At 45.1% G+C, this 20,946-nt stretch overlaps 1 protein-coding gene across 1 annotated transcript; it reads left to right on the forward strand.

Annotated features, from left to right (window-relative positions):
- The first annotated feature begins 747 nt into the window (after window positions 1–747).
- PRDM14 (PR/SET domain 14) lies at window positions 748–19,683 on the forward strand. The gene is made up of 7 exons (XM_086335449.1): window positions 748–1,540; window positions 2,283–2,336; window positions 2,439–2,596; window positions 3,556–3,826; window positions 8,686–8,888; window positions 13,584–13,685; window positions 19,004–19,683. Exons 1-7 carry the CDS (start codon window positions 841–843, stop codon window positions 19,229–19,231), a joined length of 1,716 nt encoding a protein of 571 aa, XP_086191575.1. The 5' UTR covers window positions 748–840; the 3' UTR covers window positions 19,232–19,683.
- Window positions 19,684–20,946: the final 1,263 nt, after the last annotated feature.

Below are 20,946 nucleotides of genomic sequence, written 5' to 3' on the forward strand. Positions count from 1 at the left end.
CCTGGGGCTCGTCGTCTCCTGCTCCCGAGAGGCCACCCCAGGATCCCTAAGTTCCCAGGCGAGGTGGCGAGTTTCGCAAGGGACCTGGGGAATGTGGCGGGACTCGGCGCACGTGAGGAGCCCACGCTGGCTCCGCAGTTGAGAGAGGAGCCGAAAGTGGCACTCACTTCCTCCATCTCCTCCTCTTCGTAGCCGGGACCGCCGGGGTCCTCGGGGTCAGACCCGGGCCTCGCAGCGAAGCGGCCTCCCGGGACCTGAAGCCGGGCTAGGGGAGCGCGACTCCTACGCAATCCGACCGGGCTTTCGGCCCTGTCCTTTCTGCTAGAGACCCGGGAGCGCCCGAAGCTGCCGCCTGCCCCCAGGCGCGGTCTAGCACTCGGCCCCCGCCCCGGCGAGAGGGGAGGTCCTGCGGCTCCGACCCACCCTGGAAAAGAGGGTGTGGAGGACAGAGAAGAGGGCGGAGGAGGGAACTTGAAGCGAATTTTGCAGGAGCCGGGTTTGGGGCGGGCGTCGAGCGTGGGTGTTGGAGACGAGCGCTGCCCGGTCAAGGTGTGTCTGTAGAGGGAGCGCGAAGGCGACACTTACCCGGAACTCGGTGTCGGACAGAATCCCGGCAGATTTTCGTTTTTATTTTGTTTGGGAGTTTGGGCGGTGTTTTTAATTGCTGTTTTTGTTTCGTTTGCCGGGTAGGTCTTAAGGAATCGAAGTGGGAAGTTTATCTAATGTCCTTGGACTCGGGCGGGGGAGGCTGGGCGCGCAGGAGCCGGCTTGCAGCGCCCAGCGCCCCTCACCGGGCCGCCCTTGCTTTTCCGCAGACCCGCCGAGCGCCGTGGCCCGGGGATGGCCCTGCGGCCGCCGGGGGAGGCCGGCCCCCAGGACAAGGGATGCTACCCTCCCGACTGGCTCCAGGGCAGCCCCCAACACCTGGCCGCCTACTACACGCCTTTCCCGCCCTACGGCCACTACGGGAACACCCTGACCGCGGCAGAGGAGGGCTTCCAGCCTTTCCGGCCCCTGGAAGCCCTGGCAGCGTCCCCGGCTCTGCCCCCCTTCGGCTTCCGGACCGCGCCTCCCTTGCTAAGCCAGGGCCTGGCCCTCCCGAGGGAGCCGCTATGCGACCTGCCCTGGTACAGCAAGCTGCCGACCTGGTACCCTGTTCCCCACCTCCCCAGGGAGGTGCCGCACTTCCAGAACAGCAGTCGTGAGTTTACCGGCGCCGCCAGCGAGGACTTGGCACACACCGCCGGCCGGAGCGACAGTGGCCAGTGTTGGGGACCTGAGATTTTCGTTCCGCCGCCCCCCGTGGATGCTTCGTTGTTACCTGAGAGGCCGAAGCCCTCGCAGCTGTTATCGGGGTCCCCCAGCGAGCCCTCTGAGGATGGCCCCAAACTCGTGAACCGAAAAGGGAAGGCTTCTCGCCGCTACCACTTCACCCAGGAAGACCTGCACTTGGTTCTGTACGGGGTCATCCCCAGCCCGCAGCGCTCAGCCCGCCTGCAGCACGCGATCTCCGGCCTCCTGATCCCCACCGATAGCGCCGGTAAAGGCGGGCCCCATAATGCGGGAGTCGGGGGCAACTGGAAGAGAGGTGGGAGCAGGAGGCGGAAGGGGCGCTTCTAGGTGGATCCCAGGCAGTGCGAGTGCTGAAGGGGAGGGTGTGTGCTTCCATCAGAACATAGAGCTGGGGAGGCCAGGCTAACCTCCGAAACCCTACCCGCATGACTCTTAAGGTTGTTTTGCTTCCCCGGTGCCAATGCAGGGGACGCGTGTTCCATCCCTGAATGGGGAAGAACGCCTGGAGAAGGCAATGACAACCCACTCCAGTATTCTTGCCTGGAGAATCCCATGGACGGAGGAGCCTGGCGGGCTACAGTCCATAGGGTCGCCGAGTCAGAGACGACTTAACGATTAAACAAGGTTGTCTTAAGAGAAATGGCTCATGCTGTGTGTGGGCTGATCAGGTGGGCTCAGGTTCTCCCAGGATGCCCAAGGTGTCTCAGTGAGAGCCAGCTGCCATCCACTCTGGGAGTCTCCCTCCAGCCATCTGACCTTGGTCAAAATCAGCATTACCTCTGATTCTCCAGTTCCTTGAATTTGCTAACAGGGGTTAATTACCACCTAACCAGCTAGGGTCCTTTTGAGTCTAAAATGAGACACTGCATATGTAAAAGGAACCGGAAGCCTCGAAGGGTCAAATGGTAAGCTCTAGAGAATGAGGAGGAAGACACGTTTTATAATACCTTTTATTTAAAAAATAAGACTTTAATCCTGTCTTTTTCTAGGGGCTGATTCTCTTCCTCAGACTCTGGATAACGACTCCCTTCAGCTACCAGAAGGTAGGCAGGGCTCCTGGCTTGGATTTTTTTTTTTTATTTAACGGCGGTAAACACAGCAGGTTTCTTCACTGGCTTTCTTTCCTACCCTGGGTCTCCTGCTAGGTCTCTGCCTCCAGCAGACGAAGTTTGGTGAAGTCGCACATTTTGGGGTGTTCTGCAGTAGTCTTGTGGCCAAAGGAGTCAGGTTTGGGCCCTTTCAGGGTAAAGTGGTCAACACCAGCGAAGTCAAGACACACGGAGACAATTCCCTGATGTGGGAGGTAAATTTGTTTCTTATGGGTTGTCGGAAAGTGGGGAGGAGGGTCGCTGGGGATAAAGCCTGGCCTCTGCCCCTCTGGGAGAGGGGACCCTCTCGGCAGTACTCAGCTGTCTTGTGCTGTCTATTTTGCAACATAAAGAGAAAAGTAGGCAACTGCAGAGCCGCTAGGGATAGCACATCCACATGGAGTCTGTGTATCTTTTCAGTGCCTTAAGGCATTTTCATCTGAAGATTAGCCCCAGAATACAAAGAGCCAATACCCTGGGTTATATTTACAGACAAAACAAATACTTTAAATATTACCATGTGATGCTAAGAATATGTCCAAAAGGACAAAGACCAGATTTAAAATTTTTTGATATCATTTGTCTAATGGGGATTTTTAAAAACAGCTATTCTTAACTCTGTATGAGGCATGATGGTAGGACTGCAGTATGTCAGACTGTATCAGATTATCCTCCCTTGCCCTGAATTTTGAGGAATATACTTTAGGAAAATAATCTGAAATCCAGACTTCCCAGGATCTGTTTGTAACACCAAAGCATCAAAGACTGCAGAATTACTCACTGGAGAGAAAGAATTAAATTATATCTCCATCAATACACACAAAAACTCATTTGAGATAAAATACCAAACAAATTGGTTGTCTTGAACTGATAGAATTAAATGTAACCTCCTGTTCCCTTTGCTTCTGTTTATGAAGTTAATATATGCTCACCCTAGAAACTTGGGAATCAAGAGGTGATAAAAGTAGAAACCTTTTAAAAATGTCACACCACCTAGACAGATATCTTTCAGCTGATAAATCCATTTAGGCTTAATAATATTGATAATAAATATATTCAAAGAGATCAAGCGTGAGATTTGAATTGTACATTTTTAATATGTAAATTTATTTTCTATGTCAAACCAAAAGAAAAATAAAAGATACATTTCTAAAGTTTGTTTGATTCCATTTAGATCTTTGAAGATGGTCAGTTGAGCCACTTTATTGATGGAAAAGCAGGTGCAGGGAACTGGATGTCCTATGTCAACTGTGCCCGTTTCCCGTCGGAGCAGAACCTGGTGGCAGTACAATGTCAAGGGCAGATCTTCTACGAGAGCTGCAAGGAGATCTACCAGAACCAGGAGCTCCTCGTGTGGTACGGAGATTGCTATGAGAAGTTTCTGGACATTCCCGTGAGCCTGCAGGTTCTCAAGCAGGGGAAGCAGGCATCTGGGTCCTCTGAAGGTGAGTGCACACCTTTGCCTCACCCAGTGAGGTCCTCTTGGTCGAAGGACTGGGCTCTTTGCCCAGACCAGCACCTTCCTGCAGCTTCTCCACTTGCTTGTGGAACTTCTGCCTCCCAGCTCTAATGTAGAACCCCGAACTCAAGGGCGTCTCTAGCCACATGAGTCTTGCCAGCTGGAGGACGATGCCCTCCTCTTCCCAAAGCTGCTGACGCTACTGCTGTTCACCAGGATACCTTTATCTTCTACCCTTTCACCCGCTCCCAGAGAATAAAATAAAAGTGAAATAAATGGATGCAACCTCTGCCTTAGATGAGCCAGCTTCTGATTCATGTCCGCAGAGGCTCACACAACTCAGGAAGTTTAACACTGTTCATTAAATTTTTTTTTTTTAATTAAGCTTCTTATTTTGTATTGGAGTATGACCGATTAGATCTTCCCTGGTGGTTCAGTGGTAAAGAATCTGCCTGCAATGCAGGAGACACGGGTTCAATCCCTGAGTTGGGAAGATTCCCAGGAGAAGGAAGTGGCAACCCACTCCAGTATTCTTGCCTGAAAAATCCCCTTCACAGTCCATGGGGTTGAAAAGAGCTGGACACAACTCAGTGACTAAACAGCAACAACATGGCTGATTAACAACGTCGTGATAGTCTCAGGTGGACAGCAAAGGGTCTCAGCCATACGCAGAGCACTGCTTTTCAAATGGTGGCTTGCAATATGTTAATAGGGTGGGAAATCAGTTTGGTGGTAGAGATCAGCATTAAAGAAGAAAAAAGAATAAGAATAAAATAGAACAGAAAATATTGATATGAATCTCACTTAAGCATTGTTTGGTGAGGCTTTTGTTTCACATGGATGTGTGTGAACCGGGTCTCAAATAGAAAATGTTTTTCTTACTGGGTCTCAGTCCACTTAGAGGAGCATGGAGCTAGACTCTTGCTCTCCAGTTTTAGTGTTGTGTTAACATGTGGGGCCCTTTCGGAAGGTGCAGATTCTCATTCCAGGATGGGAGATTTTGCATTTCTATCAAGCTACTAGGGGATGCTGCTGCTGCTGCTGCTGTTCCCTGGACCAGATTTCAGTAGTAGGGAGCTGGAGGACCATCAACCCACTCGCTGGGGATTTGCATTTTAAAAAAGCTCTCTGGGCGGTTGATTTTTATAACCACAAAAGCCTGGGAACCAGTCATCTCATACGTGGGACCAGACAAATGCAAATTAATATGTGAACCAGGTAGAAGACCATCCTGTTCTGTTAGGATAGATGTCATAAGCAGCAGGTAAAAGAGAATGTGAATTGCATTCATCACACTGCAGTGATGGTCTGCATGTATGTCTCCCTGCTAGACTGAGACCCTTCAGGGCTGGAGACAACTGTAAACACCTTAATAGCTCCTGCTCTGACTTCCTTCTGTATTGAAGGAAGGTGGAAGACTAGACTAGATTGGGGAAAACTGCTTAGGGATGTGGTGAATTAAGGGATGAGTTTTGGGCTTCCCAGGTGGCCCAGTGGTGAAGAATCTGCCTACCAATGCAGGAGACTCAAATTCCATCCCCAGGTCAGGAAGATCCCCTGGAGTAGGAAATGGCAACCCACTCTAGTATTCCTGCCTGGAAAATTTCAGGGAGAGAGGAACCTGGAGGGCTACAGTTCATGGGATAGCAGAGAGACACGATTAAGCATGCATGCATGCTCACCACAGTTTAGGCAGGGAAAGGCAAGACAATCCAAGCTTGGGGATATAGTGAAGCCAAGGGCAAGGATGTGTTCACCAGGGATTAAGAGGTGAACAATGAACAGTCTCTTTCTAGAGGCCAAATAATGAGGGGTTGTTGAACTGTCTTCTCAGTACCCCAGCTTATGGATGGTGTGGGGATGAGGGTGAGGGGTGAGATGGCAGAATTCTCTGGGGTCTGGACTTCACAGTTGCCCCGTAGTTGGCACCAAACCAAGCCTTTTTAGTCACTTCCCAAGAGGTACCAAGCACTGCTGAAATAGAAGTGCCAAATGGATTTGAGAAAGATACATGCTTGACAACTCACAAAATAGAATCATTATCTTTTTGAAAAGTTATTCAGCACTATGTATCAGAGCTATTAAAACGTTCATAACCTTTGATGTATCAGTAATACTCTTCTGGAAATTTGTCTTTAGGAAATACTCCAATAGGAAAAGCTTTGTCCATAGGGATTTTTAATACAGCATCATTCCTTTTTGTGAAAAGTCACAAACAAATGCCCAATAGTAGAATAATTATTAAGTAAATCATAAGCACCAGGGATAAGGGCTTACCATGGTCAGTGGGGTGGGGAGAAACACCAGCAGGTGTAGTACCTGGTGTAGTACCCACCTGTACTACACTTCTTTCTTTTTTTAAATATTTATTTGGCTTCACTGGGTCATAGTTGTGGCATGCAGGTTCTTTAGCAGAACTTGGGATCTAATGCCTTCACCTAGGGACCAACCCAGGTCCCTGGCGTTGGAAGCATAGAGTCCTAGCCACTGGACCACCGGGGAAGTCCCTGTGTTACACTTCTGAACCAAATTATATCTGCATAAGTTCATGGCTTTCTGTTAGTAAGAATGGTTGAGAATAGAATTAAAAGAAATGAAAAATCAACATTCTTCTGTCCTCTCAGAAGAAAGTTTTTGTGTTTTATCCAAACCTTTTCTTGAGACTTGGTAGGAGCCTTCCCCTTTAAGGTGTTGAGTGGGAGGGAAGGGCCCTATGTGGGCGGGTTATCTAGAGTTTGCAAACCTAGAGTTTGCAGAGTTTGCAAACCCTCAGTGTGTTTTGGGTGGGGGGCAGGGGGTGGTGGTGAGGGTGGGGAATGTGTAGATAGTTCTTAGTCACTACCCAACTCTATCTAAAGAGTTGTCTAGGTGGCAAACCCGCAGAGTGTGTGTTTTGGGCGGGGGGTGGGGAATGTGTAGATAGTTCTTAATCACTACCAAACTCTATCTAAAGAGTTGTCTAGGTGGGGCAGAAAGCATCATTTTCAGTTTCAGGAAACCATTTGGCTGAAAAAAATTGAAATGGGATGGAGGAGGAAGGAAAGGAAACAGGACAAAATTAGGTTAAGATAAAATTTCCAAGAACCTGAGCTGAAAACGTAGGCAGCTGAAGCCTAATTAGTAAGGGTGCTGTGTCATTTCTGCCTAAGTGGTGGTTCTTATGCAAATTGACTATTGTGCCCCTATTCTGAATTTTGGTGTGCCTTCGGGCTTTAATTTGTAAAGACTCGCTGACCCTGCCGTGTAGACAACCCCCTTCCCACCCCGGAAGCTGGAAGGCCAGGTATTTCTAACCAATGAAAATTCTAGCTTCGAGCAAAAACCGTCCCAGCAGGGAGGTTCTGAGAGCATTAGCACCTCAATGAAAGCGGTAGACGAGACTGAGCAATGGATCGTCCTGGGGCTGGTGGCTGCCTTCCTGCTTATTTACTTAATAAATGAAATGATTTCTTTCCTTGGCCACCTGTTAAATGTGCCTAGCATGAAGTTGTTGACTAACAAAGCCCCCAGTGGATAGCTTTCCCGCTGTCCCCAAGCTGACTAAAAAACTTCCACCTACACACTCTTGCATGTACTCAGTCTTGGCTACTCTCTGCCTCCCTGGAGCAGAGGCAGTGAGGTTTCACTGATGCATTCATAGTCAAAACCATTTGATCCTCTGGAATCCAGAGTGTCCTCAGCAGGAACGCTTTTGTAGGTGGCCCCGGTCCTTCCCCTTCCCACCCCAACACATAGACACCCCTGAGCCTGGCATCTCTTCTGCTAGATTTGGCTGCACCTTCTCTAACCTCTCCCCAACCTCTCTCCTCCTCTGATGAAAACGGAGTTGCCTTCCTCAGTCTTGTCTGTCGCTCAGTGATAGAGTCACTTGTTGGTTTGAACTCAGTGTCAGGGTTAAATTAGTCATCATGATAATCCCATGTTTTAGTTCTGGAATCTTCCCCGAAAGCTCAGAGAAATGCATTGTTAGCTAAAAGGGTACCTAAGTCTTTGTAAGTGAGGTCCAATGGAGCAGCACTTAATGAAGCCTGGGAAGAAGCTCTGGGTGCCCGTCAAGGCCCCCAAAGGGTGAACTGCTTGAACTTGTAGCTCAGTCTGATCTGAAAAGCACAAATACAGTAGGTATTTGGTACATGAACCTTGTAACAACACAGGCCAGTTAGGAAGTAACTATAAGACTGACCTGCTCATAAATAGGGCTGGAGGAAGGGTGTCTTCAATAAATATATTTCAGGAACAAAAAGGAAAAGGAACCTAGAGATTAAGACATTGAAGAGACATAGTAACTGTGGACAACATGTAGACTTTGAATCCTACGCTGAACCAACTGACTGAAAAATAAACAAACATAAGTGCTTGTATATGTATTATAAACAAATATATATGTGTTTCTATCTATTAAGGAATAAGGTTTTGACAATTAGGTATGACAGTGGCTTTATGGTTATGCTTTTCAAAAAGTTGTTATCAGGGACTTGCCTGGCAGTCCAGTGGTTAAGACTGCACTTCCTCTGCAGGGGACGCGAGTTCGATCCCTAGTTGGGGAACTAAGATCCCACATGCCGCCCTGCTCCCCAAGAAAGTCATTATCCATTAAAGATTGTGGGCTGAGGTGTTGATGAAACAAGTGAGAAATCGGTATTAAAAATAATCTGTTGGGGGAAGTGATGTGAGTCAGTCACTGTCAAAGCCTGGTGTTTGGGCCCAAGAGGGTTTATTCTATTATTTTGACTTTGGTATTTGTTTAAAATTTTTTGTAATAAAAGGTTGTAAAAGACAGTCCTAAAGAAAGTAAGAATGTGGGAAGATAGCTGACCAAGCCACTTTTCCCCCTGTGTTTGACAGAGTCTGCGGAAGGGTACAGGTGTGAAAGATGTGGCAAAGTATTTACCTACAAATATTACAGAGACAAGCATCTAAAGTACACGCCTTGTGTGGACAAGGGTGACAGGAAATTTCCCTGTTCTTTATGCAAACGATCCTTTGAGAAGAGGGACCGGCTCCGGATCCACATCCTTCACGTTCATGAGAAGCATCGGCCTCACAAGGTAAGAGTTAGGGCAGTGACCCATCTCTCTCTAGCACTCTGCTTTCAGGCTTTTTCCCCAAACCCCTGGGTGCACCCCGAGGGCCTCCTGGGTGCAAGTTACTGGGATGGGAGGATGGGACAGGGTCTCTGAAGGAAGTGGCAGTGCTGTGAAAGGGCAGACATGGACCCAATGTGATGGTCCGTGGACCAAGACATGATGCCTGAGTGTTGAAGCTGGCAGATGCATGGTAGACAGGGGCAGAAGACGGTGTCTTTCTACATGTGGGCCATGAAAGGCCTCATAGACAGGTGGCCGTGAGCAGAACCTAGGACTGAGGAAGTGTCTGGTTTATTTGGAGGTGGAGTTGACTGGGGGTTGCAGGGAGGGTTGAGACATCCCAGTTGAGAAAGACCTTGGCCTGTGGTTTTAGGTAACCATACCTTGTTCCATAATGTGTTCAGGCTTTTTTTTTTTTTTTTTTAACGTTTTATTGAAGCATAGTTTGGTTTACAATGTTGTATTAATTTCTGCCGTACAGCAATGTGACTCAGTTATACACATACATACATTTGTTTTCATATTATTTTCCATTATGGTTTATCACAGGATATTAAATATAGTTCCCCTTGCCATACAGTAGGACTGTGTTGTCTATCTGTCCTATATACACTAGGTTGCATCGGCTATTCCCAAACTCCCAATCCTTCCCTCCCCAACCCTCTTCTCCGTTGGCAACCATAATGACCCCTGTGTCTGTGAGCCTTTTTCTGTTTTGTAGATAACTTCGTTTGTGTCATATTTTAGATTCCACATAGTAGTGACATCATATGGTATTTGTCTTCCGCTTTCTGACTTTCTTTGCTTAGTATGATAATCTCTAGGTCCAATGTGCAGGCATACTGATAGTTACAGGCATGGTCCAAAGGATGGATGGCTTTTGTGCCATGCCAGGGACTTTGTAAGGAAGAAAGAAACTTTGGTGCATTGGGGAGCCATTGTCTACCATTCTGGATATGTGGTGGCTCTGCCAGACTTGGTGCAAGAAAGTGCTGACTACCACTGGTCTTAATTAGGATAAAGAGGATGGGGCTTGGGTACAGACCGACAGATTCAGATTAGGCTTCAGTGCTGTCAGGACTCCTGCCAGCCCCACTCTTCATTTGAAGAAATTAAACTGCTCTTGTCTCTCCCCTTCTGTTCACAGTGAAGCTCCTGGAAATATCACAATCACTGTTATATACAGCTGTAAAATCTGAGTATTTTACAATGATCTCAAATTGTTTTTGTAAATCTAAGAAATTTTAAATTATTAAGACAGTGAAATCATTTCTCACCTTTTGTTGTTTGGTTGCTCAGTCATGTCCAACTCTTTGCAACCCCATAGACTGCAGCACACCAGGCTTCCCTGTCCTCCACTATTTTCCGGAGTTTGCTCAAACTCATGTCCTTTGAGTCAATGATAGCATCCAACCATCCCATCCTCTGTTGCCCACTTCTCCTCCTGCTGCCCTCAATCTTTCCCAGCATTAGCATCAGGGTCTTTTCCAACGAGTCTGCTGTTTGCATCAGGTGGCCAAAGTACTGGAGCTTCAGCTTTAGCATTAGTCCATCCAGTGAATATTCAGGGTTGATTTCCACTAGGATTGACTGGTTTGATGTCCTTGCAGTCCAAGGGACTCTCAAGAGTCTTCTCCAGCATCACAATTCAAAAGCATCAGCCTTCTTTATTCTCAGCTATAGATTGGCAGAGTAAAAAGTTATACTGTCCAGTATTCTACATGTAAATCAATTGGGAATTGGTTATGTAAAGTTTGGCTTATTAAGCACAAACAAGTTGTAAAATACGTGTGGAATGATGTCACTTAGAAAATCATGTACACTGTATATAATGTTTACATATAAATGGAAACACAATTGGAAAGAAGCCATTAAACTCCAGTCTTTCTGGGAGTATGATAGAGAATAAAGCCAAGCATGATTTTTATGTCTTCACTTGGTAAACTTAAAATTTTATTTTTTATCTGCAGTTTTTTAACATGAGAAAACAATATACACTAGAGATAAAAAGAAAACAAAAACCACTAGATATGTTATGGCCCAAAGTTATTTTAGGTATAATTTTTTTCTATATGTGTATGTATTTTTAATACGCTTGGGGTCATACTGATGTTATGTACTTAAAAATCTACTGTTTTGTGCATTTCCCCCCAGCATGGCTGCAGTGAACAATATTATCTATAAATCACTCTGTTTTTCATTTCTGATTATTTCTTTGGGGTACAGTCCTAGAAGTAGAAAGATTGAGTCAAAGGTACAATTTTAAGGCACTTGAATTAAGGTACGGCACACCTTTCCAAACAGTCCAACCAGCTGGGGCTTGCAGTGTGTGTAGTCAGTAACCCCAAGTCTCCCACAATATTATCCTTCTTATGTTCACATTTTTGTAGATGAAAAATGGTATCTTGCTTGGCTTTGCATCTTTATTATTTATGAGGTTTACATTTTATTAAAATATGTTTTCTGAGACCTCCCCTGGTGGTTCAGCGATTAAGATAAAGAGTAATCTAAAAAATAAAATAAGATATATTTTCTTGGCTAGTTTGTATTTGTCTTGTGGTTTGTCAGTTGATGTCTGAAATTTTAACAGAGTGTGTTCAATGTTTCTTTTTTCTTTCCTTCCTTTTTTTTTTTCACCCCTGCCTGCTTTGTAGTCAGTAAAAGACAAAGTATTCTTTCCGTCTGAAGGCACAGAGCCTAAGCTCAGAGGGATTCTCCTGCACTTTCGGGGTTTCTTTTTCAGCCTGCAGAATCTTAGTTCCCCAAATAGGGACTGAACCCCTACGCCTGCTGTGGAAGCCTGGAGTCCTCACCCCCAGGGAAGGCCCTCTCTTGTACTCTCCTTGGCTATTTCTATCTTTCATTTTTGTTCTCTTCCTTTAGCCAAATGTTAGGTTGAATCCACTTCTTTGTATTCATTAACCTTTACTTTTTTTCATCAGCATTCTCTGAGAGTTCTCAACCTTCATTTTTACGTCATGTTTCAGTCTTTAGCAGTCAGCTGAGCCTGTTGACTACAGCATTTCATTCTGTACCTTTTCATTGGTTATTTTTAATTTCCAAGAACAGGTTCATGTTCTAATTGCTTCCCTTTCATTTAAAATTGATCTGTTCTTTTTGCAATGATAACTTCAACATCTGACTATTTTTGCTTTAGTAATGACAATATGGGCTTCCCTTATGGCTCAGCTGCAATGCGGGAGATCTGGGTTCCATCCCTGGGTTGGGAAGATCTCCTGGAGAAGGGAAAGGCTACCCACTCCAGTATTATAGTCTTGGAGAATTCCCTGGACTGTGTAGTTCATGGGGTCACAGATTTGGACACAACTGAGCGACCTTCACTTTCAATGACAATACATGCTCCTTATTCAAACTTCAAGTAGTAAAGAAAAATTAGAGAAGATTTTTAAAATCCACCCCCAAATCCCACCATCTAAAAATACCTAGGTTCATTTGCAGAGACGTGGATAGACCTAGAGACCGTCAAACAGAGTGAAGTAAGTCGGAAAGAGAAAAACAGACATAATATCGCTTATATGTGGAATCTAGAAAAATGGTTCAGATAAACCTATTTTTGTAAAGCAGACATGGATACAGTCCACCCCTCTTCCCCCTTTGGTATGTATACTTGGGTATACACTACTATGTGTAAAATAGATACTCATGAAAACCTACTGTGTAGCACAGGGAGCTCAGTGCTTTGGGGTGACCTAAATGGGAAAGAAATCCAAAAAAGAGGATGTGTGTGTATACACACACACACACACACACACGTGTGACTGATTCATATTGCTGTACAGCAGAAACTAACACAACAGTGTGAAGCAACTCTAATAAAAATTGTTAAAATAAAGTTAAATAAATAAAAATAGCCAGGCTCCCATGTGTGCCCATAAGGACACCTGCGGAAGAGAGTCCAGAAACACAGTAGTTTCTTTTACCTGGTTCAGAATTCCTGAGAAGATTGGACAGGAGTCATCAGAGTCCAGAACACAGAGAAATGACGCGTGCCTGTCGTTCCTATAGCAGGTGGCTATACTGCTTGCTTTCACCGGCCCCCCCCAAATTGCCCTTTTTTTTGTAGGTACATTTTTTGCGTCATTTGTCACCTGTATTGCCACTTGGGTCTACATATCTGTCCCCACTCCCACGAGATTTTTACTCCTTGTCTGTAGCAGAGTGTTGAGAGGTTCTCCATAAATACTTGGTGAATTCATTGCTGAGGGCTTACAATTTCCTCCCAGCCTTGTGAGAACAGCAGGGCAAGTATTTTACCCATGAGGAAAATTGAGCAAAGACTCCAAGTTTAACTGATTTGTTTTGGTCACACAGCTACCTGTTGACAGAGCAGGACAGAGTCAGGCCTCTGTTACGCACCAGGGTTATATATCTAGGCTGCTAGCGTCCAAAGACTTTCGAGGAATGGCTTGGAGCCACAGCGCTGAGTAGGCTGTGGACCAGAATGTGGTGTTGGATTCTTCCCCAGAGTCCTGTGATGCCCTCACCCGTCTCAGCTAGACCCTCAGCCTGCATCTGCTCCATCCTCTGCATACTAGTCCTCCCCCACCGTCACCACCGCCGAGATAAACATAATGGTGAAGTTAACTTCCTAGCGGGGAAATGTGGTTTCAACTCTATTTTTCTTTTCTGTCTTAGTGTTCTACATGCGGGAAATGTTTCTCTCAGTCTTCCAGTCTAAACAAACACATGAGAGTCCACTCTGGAGACAGACCCTACCACTGTGTGTATTGTACTAAGGTAAATGGACCTTCTTTTCTTTTGCCCCACCCCACACAGCACACAGCACACCGCACACAGCATGTGGGATCTTAGTTCCCCGACCAGGGATCAATCTCACGTCACTGCAGTGGAAGGGCAGAGTCTTAACCACTAAACTGCCAGTGAAGTCTCAGTGGAACCTTCTTTTAAGGAATCTGCCTTGAGCCCTGTTTGCGTGTCCATGGATAAGAACTTATAGAATAAACCCTGGCTTATAATGAGTCCCTGGTAAATTAATTCATCATTAGCCCATCCCCAATTTCCACCCCAGATTATACTCATGTTTGCTTACAATGATCAGATACAACCTACTATTGCCAAATTGGCACTCAAGGCATTTGTTATGAAACAGACCCTAAATTTATAAGATTCCAATGATAACAGACGTGAAGTACAGACCGCCTTTTTTTTTTTTAACTACAGACTCTTAAATTTCGCTAGTCTTGGTTTCCAGAGCACTTTTGCTGAAGTAGCATCTAATCGTGTTAAACAGAATACTAATTTATAAAAATGAAGAGACAAATATATCATGGTTAGGGGTTGCTGGGTTAGGAACAAAAGTTGCTGGGTTAACTTTAAAAATACTAAACCAAAACACCTCATGTCCTCTTTCGATGAGGTACATCTGGGCTGTTCAATGTGTAGTTACCCATTAGCCATATGTAGCTATTTAATTTACTAAAAATGAAATAAAATTGAAAATTTAGTAAGCCGGTGGCACTGGCCACATTTCAAGTGCTCAACAGTCCCACCATTGATGGCTGGAACCGCCACATTGGCACGGACATAACATTTCCATCATTTTAGAAAATCTTATTGGATACACTGGAATCTGCTATTTCTATCATCAAGCCATTTATTTTTTTAAAATAATGTAGCCATGAAAGAAATATAGTCTCTATTAGGGTGACTGTTAAAGTTCCAAAAGAGGAATAAAACTACCTGGCTTAGGGAAACGGATACCACCAAAGAAACTGTGTCAATAGAATGGAAATAATCAGTGTAGCAAACTGGGGCTAAGACATAACTAGACAATGTGCAGCTAGCACAGACCTAAGGAGGGTGGCTCTGGATTTGCCTGGACGAGGAATCTATCCTGAGGGATCACTGATCTCCTGCCAGATTTCCAGAGCAGGCTCAAAATACCCCACCGCCCCTCCTCTTCCTGGCGTTCTAATTCTGATCCTCACCTTGAATTTCTGGCTAATCTGGGAATGAGAGATACCCAAAGGGGTGACTCAATGCACTTGGGTCATAAATGAGCTGTTTGATGTTCTGATTTTTTTTTTTTTTAGCTAGTTAGTTAGGTTTTTTTGACTCTGCTGGGTCTTCGTGGCTGCACAGGCTTTTCTCTAGTTGTGGCAAGCAGGGCCTACTCTCTAGCTGTGGTTCACAGGCTTCTCCTTGCAGTGGCTGCTCTTGTTGCAGAGCACAGGCTCTAGGGCTCATAAGCTTCTGTAGTTGGCAGCCCATGGGCTCAATAATTGCAACTTCCAGGCTCTAGAGAACAGGCTCAATAGTTGTGGCGCACAGGCTTAGTTACTCCTAGGCATCTGGGATCTTCCTAGACGAGCGATCAAACCTAGTCTCCTGCATTTGGCAGACAGAACTCTTTACCACTGAGCTGTAGGGAAGCCCTGAGGTTCTGACTTCTAGTTAGACTCCTGTCACCTGAGCTGCTGGAGACTGTCCTAGGCGCCCACACCTTGTGCTCCTTAGTGAGCAGTGGTCCAACCCCACACAGACCCAGTCCTGAAACTCCAAGGCCACTGGTTTAACCTGGTGTTTTGTATCACTGTCAGCAGACTCCCAAATTGGGGTCATTACATCTCTAATAAATACTTGAAAGTGACAAAGGTCAGAGCAGAGTATTGAAATGAATTAGGAGAAAGGGTATAAGTGAGGGAAAGAAACAAAATGGCCATGTAAAAACAGCAAAGCACTTGTGAACCTAAAATAGTAGAACTACTCTGGAAAACTGTTTGGCAGTTTAAGAACTAAACTTGTAACAACCATTCAACCCAGCAATTGCTCTCCTGGGCATTTATCCCAGAGCAGTGAAAGTTTGTGTTCATGCTAAAACCTGTACACAAATATTAATAGCAGCTTTATTCATAGAAACCTCAAACTGGAAATAACTCAGATACCATTCCATGGGTAGGTGATTAAACAGACTGGAACATCCACACCATGGAATTCTTCTCAGCTATCAAAATGGGTGAGCTGGGACTTCTCTGGTGTTCCAGTGGTAAAGAATCCACCTGCCAGTGTAGGAGACACGGGAACGATCCCTGATCCAGGAAGATCCCATATGTTGCGGAGCAACTAAGCCTGCGTTCCCGAAATACTGAGCCTGTGCTATGTAGCTGAGAAGCCGCACCTGGTGGGCTACATGCCACAATTACGAAACCCATGCACCTAAAGCCCGTGCTTCGCAACAAGACCGCAGTGGAAAGCCCGAGCACCGCAACTAGAGCGTAGCCCCCTGCTCCACAACTACAGAAAAGGGCCTCGCGGCAACAAAGACCCAGCACAGCCACAAATAAACTACTTTTTTTTTAAACAAAGGATGAGCTGTTGTACATGAAAGACCTTGTGTGAATCTGCAAAAAAAATTCTGCAGAGAACCGCTGATCCCCAAAGGTTATATATTGTATGTTTCCATGTACATAACATTCTCAAAATAATAAAATTACAGAAATGGAGAAGAGATTAATGGTTGCAATGGCTTAAAAGTAGGTGTGAGGGGGAACTATGTGTGCCTGTCACAGGGTGACATGAGGGTCCTTGTGATGGAAATGTTCTGTTCAGTTCAGTCCGGTTGCTCACTCACATCTGACCCTTTGCAACCTCATGGACTGCAGCATGCCATGCTTCCCTGTCCATCACCAACTCCTGCAGCTTACTCAAACTCATGTCCATTGACTCGGTGATGCCATCCAACTATCTCATCCTCAGTTGTCCCCTTCTCCTCCCACCTTCAATCTTTCCCAGCATCAGGGTCTTTGCCAATGAGTCACTGCTTCACATCAGGTGGCCAAAGTATTGGAGTTTCAGCTTCAGCATCAGTCCTTCCAATGAATATTCAGGAATGATTTCCTTTAGGATGGAATGGCTGGATCTCCTTGCAGTCCAAGGGACTCTCAAGAGTCTTCTCCAACACCACAGTTCAAAAGCATCAATTCTTCGGTGCTCAGCTTTCTTTATAGTATAGTCCAACTCTCACATCGTACATGACTACTGGAAAAACCACAGCTTTGACTAGATGGACCTTTGTTGGCAAAGTAATGTCTCTGCTTTTTAATATGCTGTCTAGGTTGGTCATAACTTTTTTTCCAAGGAGTATGCATCTTTTAATTTCATGGCTGCAATCACCATCTGCAGTGATTTTGGAACCCCCCCAAAGTAAAGTCTCTCACTGTTTCCATTGTTTCCCCATCTATTTGCCATAAAGTGATGGGACTGGATGCCATGATCTTAGTTTTTTGAATGTTAAGTTTTAAGCCAGTTTTTTCACTCTCCTCTTTCACTCTGATCAAGAGGCTCTTTAGTTCCTCTTTACTTTCTGCCATAAGGGTGGCATCATCGTGTATCTGAGGTTATTGATATTTTCTCCTGGCAATCTTGATTCCAGCTTGTGCTTCACTGAGCCCAGCATTTCACATGATGTACTATGCATAGAAGTTGAATAAGCAGGGTGACAGTATACAGCCTTAATGTACTCCTTTCCCAATTTGGAACCAGTCTGTTGTTCCTTGTCTGGTTCTAACTTGCTTCTTGACTTGCATACAAATTTCTCAGGAGGAAGGTCAGGTGGTCTGGTATTCCCATCTCTTGAAGCATTTTCCACAGTTTTTTGTGATCTACACTGTCAAAGACTTTGATGTAATCAGTAAAGCAGAAGTAGATGTTTTTCTGGAATTCTCTTGCTTTTTTGATGATCCAGCGGATGTTGGCAATTTGATCTCTGGTTCCTCTGCCTTTCCTAAATCCAGCTTGAACATCTAAAAGTTCTGGGTTCACTTACTTTTGAAGCCTGGCTTGGAGAATTTTGAGCATTACTTTGCTAGTGTGTGAGATGAGTGCAATTGTGTGGTAGTTTGAGCATTCTTTGGCATGTCTTTCTTTGGGATTGGAATGAAAACTGACCTTTTCCAGTCTTGTGTCCACTGCTGAGTTTTCCAAATTTGCTGGTATATTGAGTGCAGCACTTTCACAGCATTATCTTTTAGGATTTGAAATAACTCAACTGGAATTCTATCAGCTCCACTAGCTTTGTTTGTAGTGATGCTTTCTAAGGCCCACTTGACTTTGCATCCCAAGATGTCTAGCTCTAGGTGAGTGATCACACCATAGTGGTTATCTGGGTCATGAAGATCTTTTTTGTTTAGTTCTTCTGTGTATTCTTGCCACCTCTTGTTAATATCTTCTGCTTCTGCTAAGTCCATACCATTTCTGTCCTTTATTGTGCCCATCTTAGCATGAAATGTTCCCTTGGTATCTCTAATTTTCTTGACTCTTTCAATGTCAACATCCTGATTGTGATATTACCCTAAGTTGTAAGATGCAACCACTGGGGAAACTGGGTAAAGGGTACCCAGAATCTCTGTTTCTTCTAACTGCATATGAATCACTATTACTCTAAAAGTTTAACTAAAAAAAAAAAAAGAAAGAAACCAATAAGGTACCCATGTATGCAAAGACAGTGGCCAATGTTAGCAATTCCTTCCATAATGCAGATCATCCTGGAGTGTGATCTCAGTACCATCTGCTTAAATGCAGCTGCCTTCTTACCCAAAAGAGCGTACTCATCAGGTCAACCTGCATTTTTGACTAGACACCCAGACGATCTTAGCCATTGAAGGGCCACTGTGGTAACCAGTGGCATGTCCATCATGTCCTTTTTTATTAAGGCTATTCCTGGTGACCAAGAGTGCCCTATAGCATTAAAATCCAGGATTTGTTGACTGCGGAGAATGAAAGTGTGATATCAGGATCAATGAGGGCTTCTGAGGTGGCTCAGGGGTAAAGGATCCACCTGCCAGTGTAGGAAATGTGGATTCAATCCCTGGGTCATGAAGATTCCCTGGAAGAGGAAATGGCAACCATTCTAGTATTCTTGCCTGGAGAATCCCAGGGACAGCGGAGCCTGGTGGGCCACAGTCCATGGGGTCGCAAAAGAGTCAGACACAATTTTTCAAGAAAACAACACCAAGGATCAGTCATAATGAAATTAACTCCTTTATTTCATTGGTGGATGGCATTTTATTTTTTCCTGTGCTTTCTGTCCTCTGCAGAAATTCACTGCCTCCAGTATACTCCGCACGCATATCAGGCAGCACTCGGGGGAGAAGCCCTTCAAATGCAAGTACTGTGGTAAATCTTTTGCATCGCATGCTGCTCACGACAGCCATGTCCGGCGCTCGCACAGGGAGGATGACGGCTCTCCCTGTAATACCTGTGGGAAGACCTTCTCAGATCAAGAAGCCTTCCACTCCCACATGAAGTCTCATGAAGACTGCTAGCCCTCAGAGAGTCTGAGGACAAGGCCTCTAGATGCGTCTTGATGTTTCTTATGTTCATGGGTATATCTCACAAACCAGTGGCCGTTATATTGAGATGAGAAACAGAATAATGGAACTGACCGACTAGTAGGATTTACCAGATTTATTGTCTGTAGTTTTAACAGCTTTTGCAGGAATGCTTTTTCACAGTTTCTAACAAGAATGGAGTTTGGGTGAATGCACCCAGAAGGAGTGAAAGGCTGATGGTTAACAGTGCTTACAGGTCTGGAAACACAGCATCAGCCCTGAAAGGGACCATTTCATTTCAGGGACTAGGAAGCAGAGTCTTTGATTTCTTGATTGAAAAAAAAAAAAAGGAGGATTTTTCTCTACTCTTTGCCTCGACTCCTGATTGTGATATGTCTGTGGCTATCCCCTGTTATATTTCTTAACAAAATAAATTCTTTAAAAATCCATTCAAGCCAGAGCTTCATTAGTATCGTAACTAAGTGTTCAGACATGAACTAAGGTCCCGTTTTATTTGAACTCTTTTTTTGGCTGCAGTGAGTCTTCATTGCAGCTCTTGGGCTTAGTTGCCCTGTGGCGTGTGGGATCTTAGTTCCTCCACCAAGTATGGAGCTCATGTCCCCTGCATTGGAAGGTGGATTCTTAACCACTGAACCAGCAGGAAAGTCCCCTGGAATTCACTTTTTAAACCCTTAGTTTCTACCTCTCCCTTGTCAACTGACAAATGTCTGTTAATAGTTTGTTTAGCACCAGAGTTACTTGGGGGACACAGAAGGTACTCATTCACCATCTGTGACCTTTAGCAATTGGGGAAGAAAAGTTATTGTTGCTCTTCAGTCTCTAAGTCACGTCCCACTCTTTGCAACCCCATGGACAGCAGCACGCCAGGCTTCCCTGTCCTTCACTCTCTCCCACAGTCTGCTCAAACTCATGTCCATTGAGTCGGTGATGCCATCCAACCATCTCATCCTCTGTCACTCCCTTCTCCTCCCACCTTCAATCTTTCCCAGCATCACAGTCTTTTCCAATGAGCGTGCTCTTTGCATCAGGTGGCCAAAGTATTGGAGCTTCAGCGTCAGTCCTTCCTGTGAATATTTAGGGTTGATTTCCTTTAGGATTGACTGGTTTGATCTCCTTGCCACCCAAGGGACTTTCAAGAGAAATGTTATTACCAAGTGAAGAATGGCTAAAAATTGCAATAGGCTAAGAAATAAATTAGATTCCCTGGTGGCTCAGACAGTAAAGCGTCTGCCTGCAATGCCAGAGACCCAGGTTCAATCCCTGGGTCGGGAAAATCCCCTGGAGAAGGAAATGGCAACCCACTCCAGTATTCTTGCCTGGAAATCCCATGGACAGAGGAACCTGGTGGGCTACAGTCCATGGGGTCGAAAAGAATCGGACACAACTGAGCGACTTCACTTTCACTTTCAAGAAATAAATAAATGTATTTATATTGCCCTAGGTTTAAATGTGATTTCATTCCTGATGAAGAGACAACTATAGCGCTTTTGCAGACATTGTCACAAGACTAACGCAAGCTTGTGGAGAGTAATCTTTTCTTGCTTTCTTTTTAAATAATTATTTGTTTTCTTGGCTGTGTCAGGTCTCAGTTGTGAGCAGGCTGAGTTGCTCTTTGGCATGTGGGCTCTTAATTCCCTGACCAAGGAATCAAACCTGTGTCTCCTGCATTGCAAGATGGATTCTTAACC

The sequence above is a fragment of the Bos grunniens genome, chromosome 14 (genome assembly GCF_055505025.1).
Source record: "Bos grunniens cultivar Pamir isolate PY7600 chromosome 14, Bosgru_T2T1.0, whole genome shotgun sequence".
Lineage (NCBI taxonomy): Eukaryota > Metazoa > Chordata > Mammalia > Artiodactyla > Bovidae > Bos > Bos grunniens.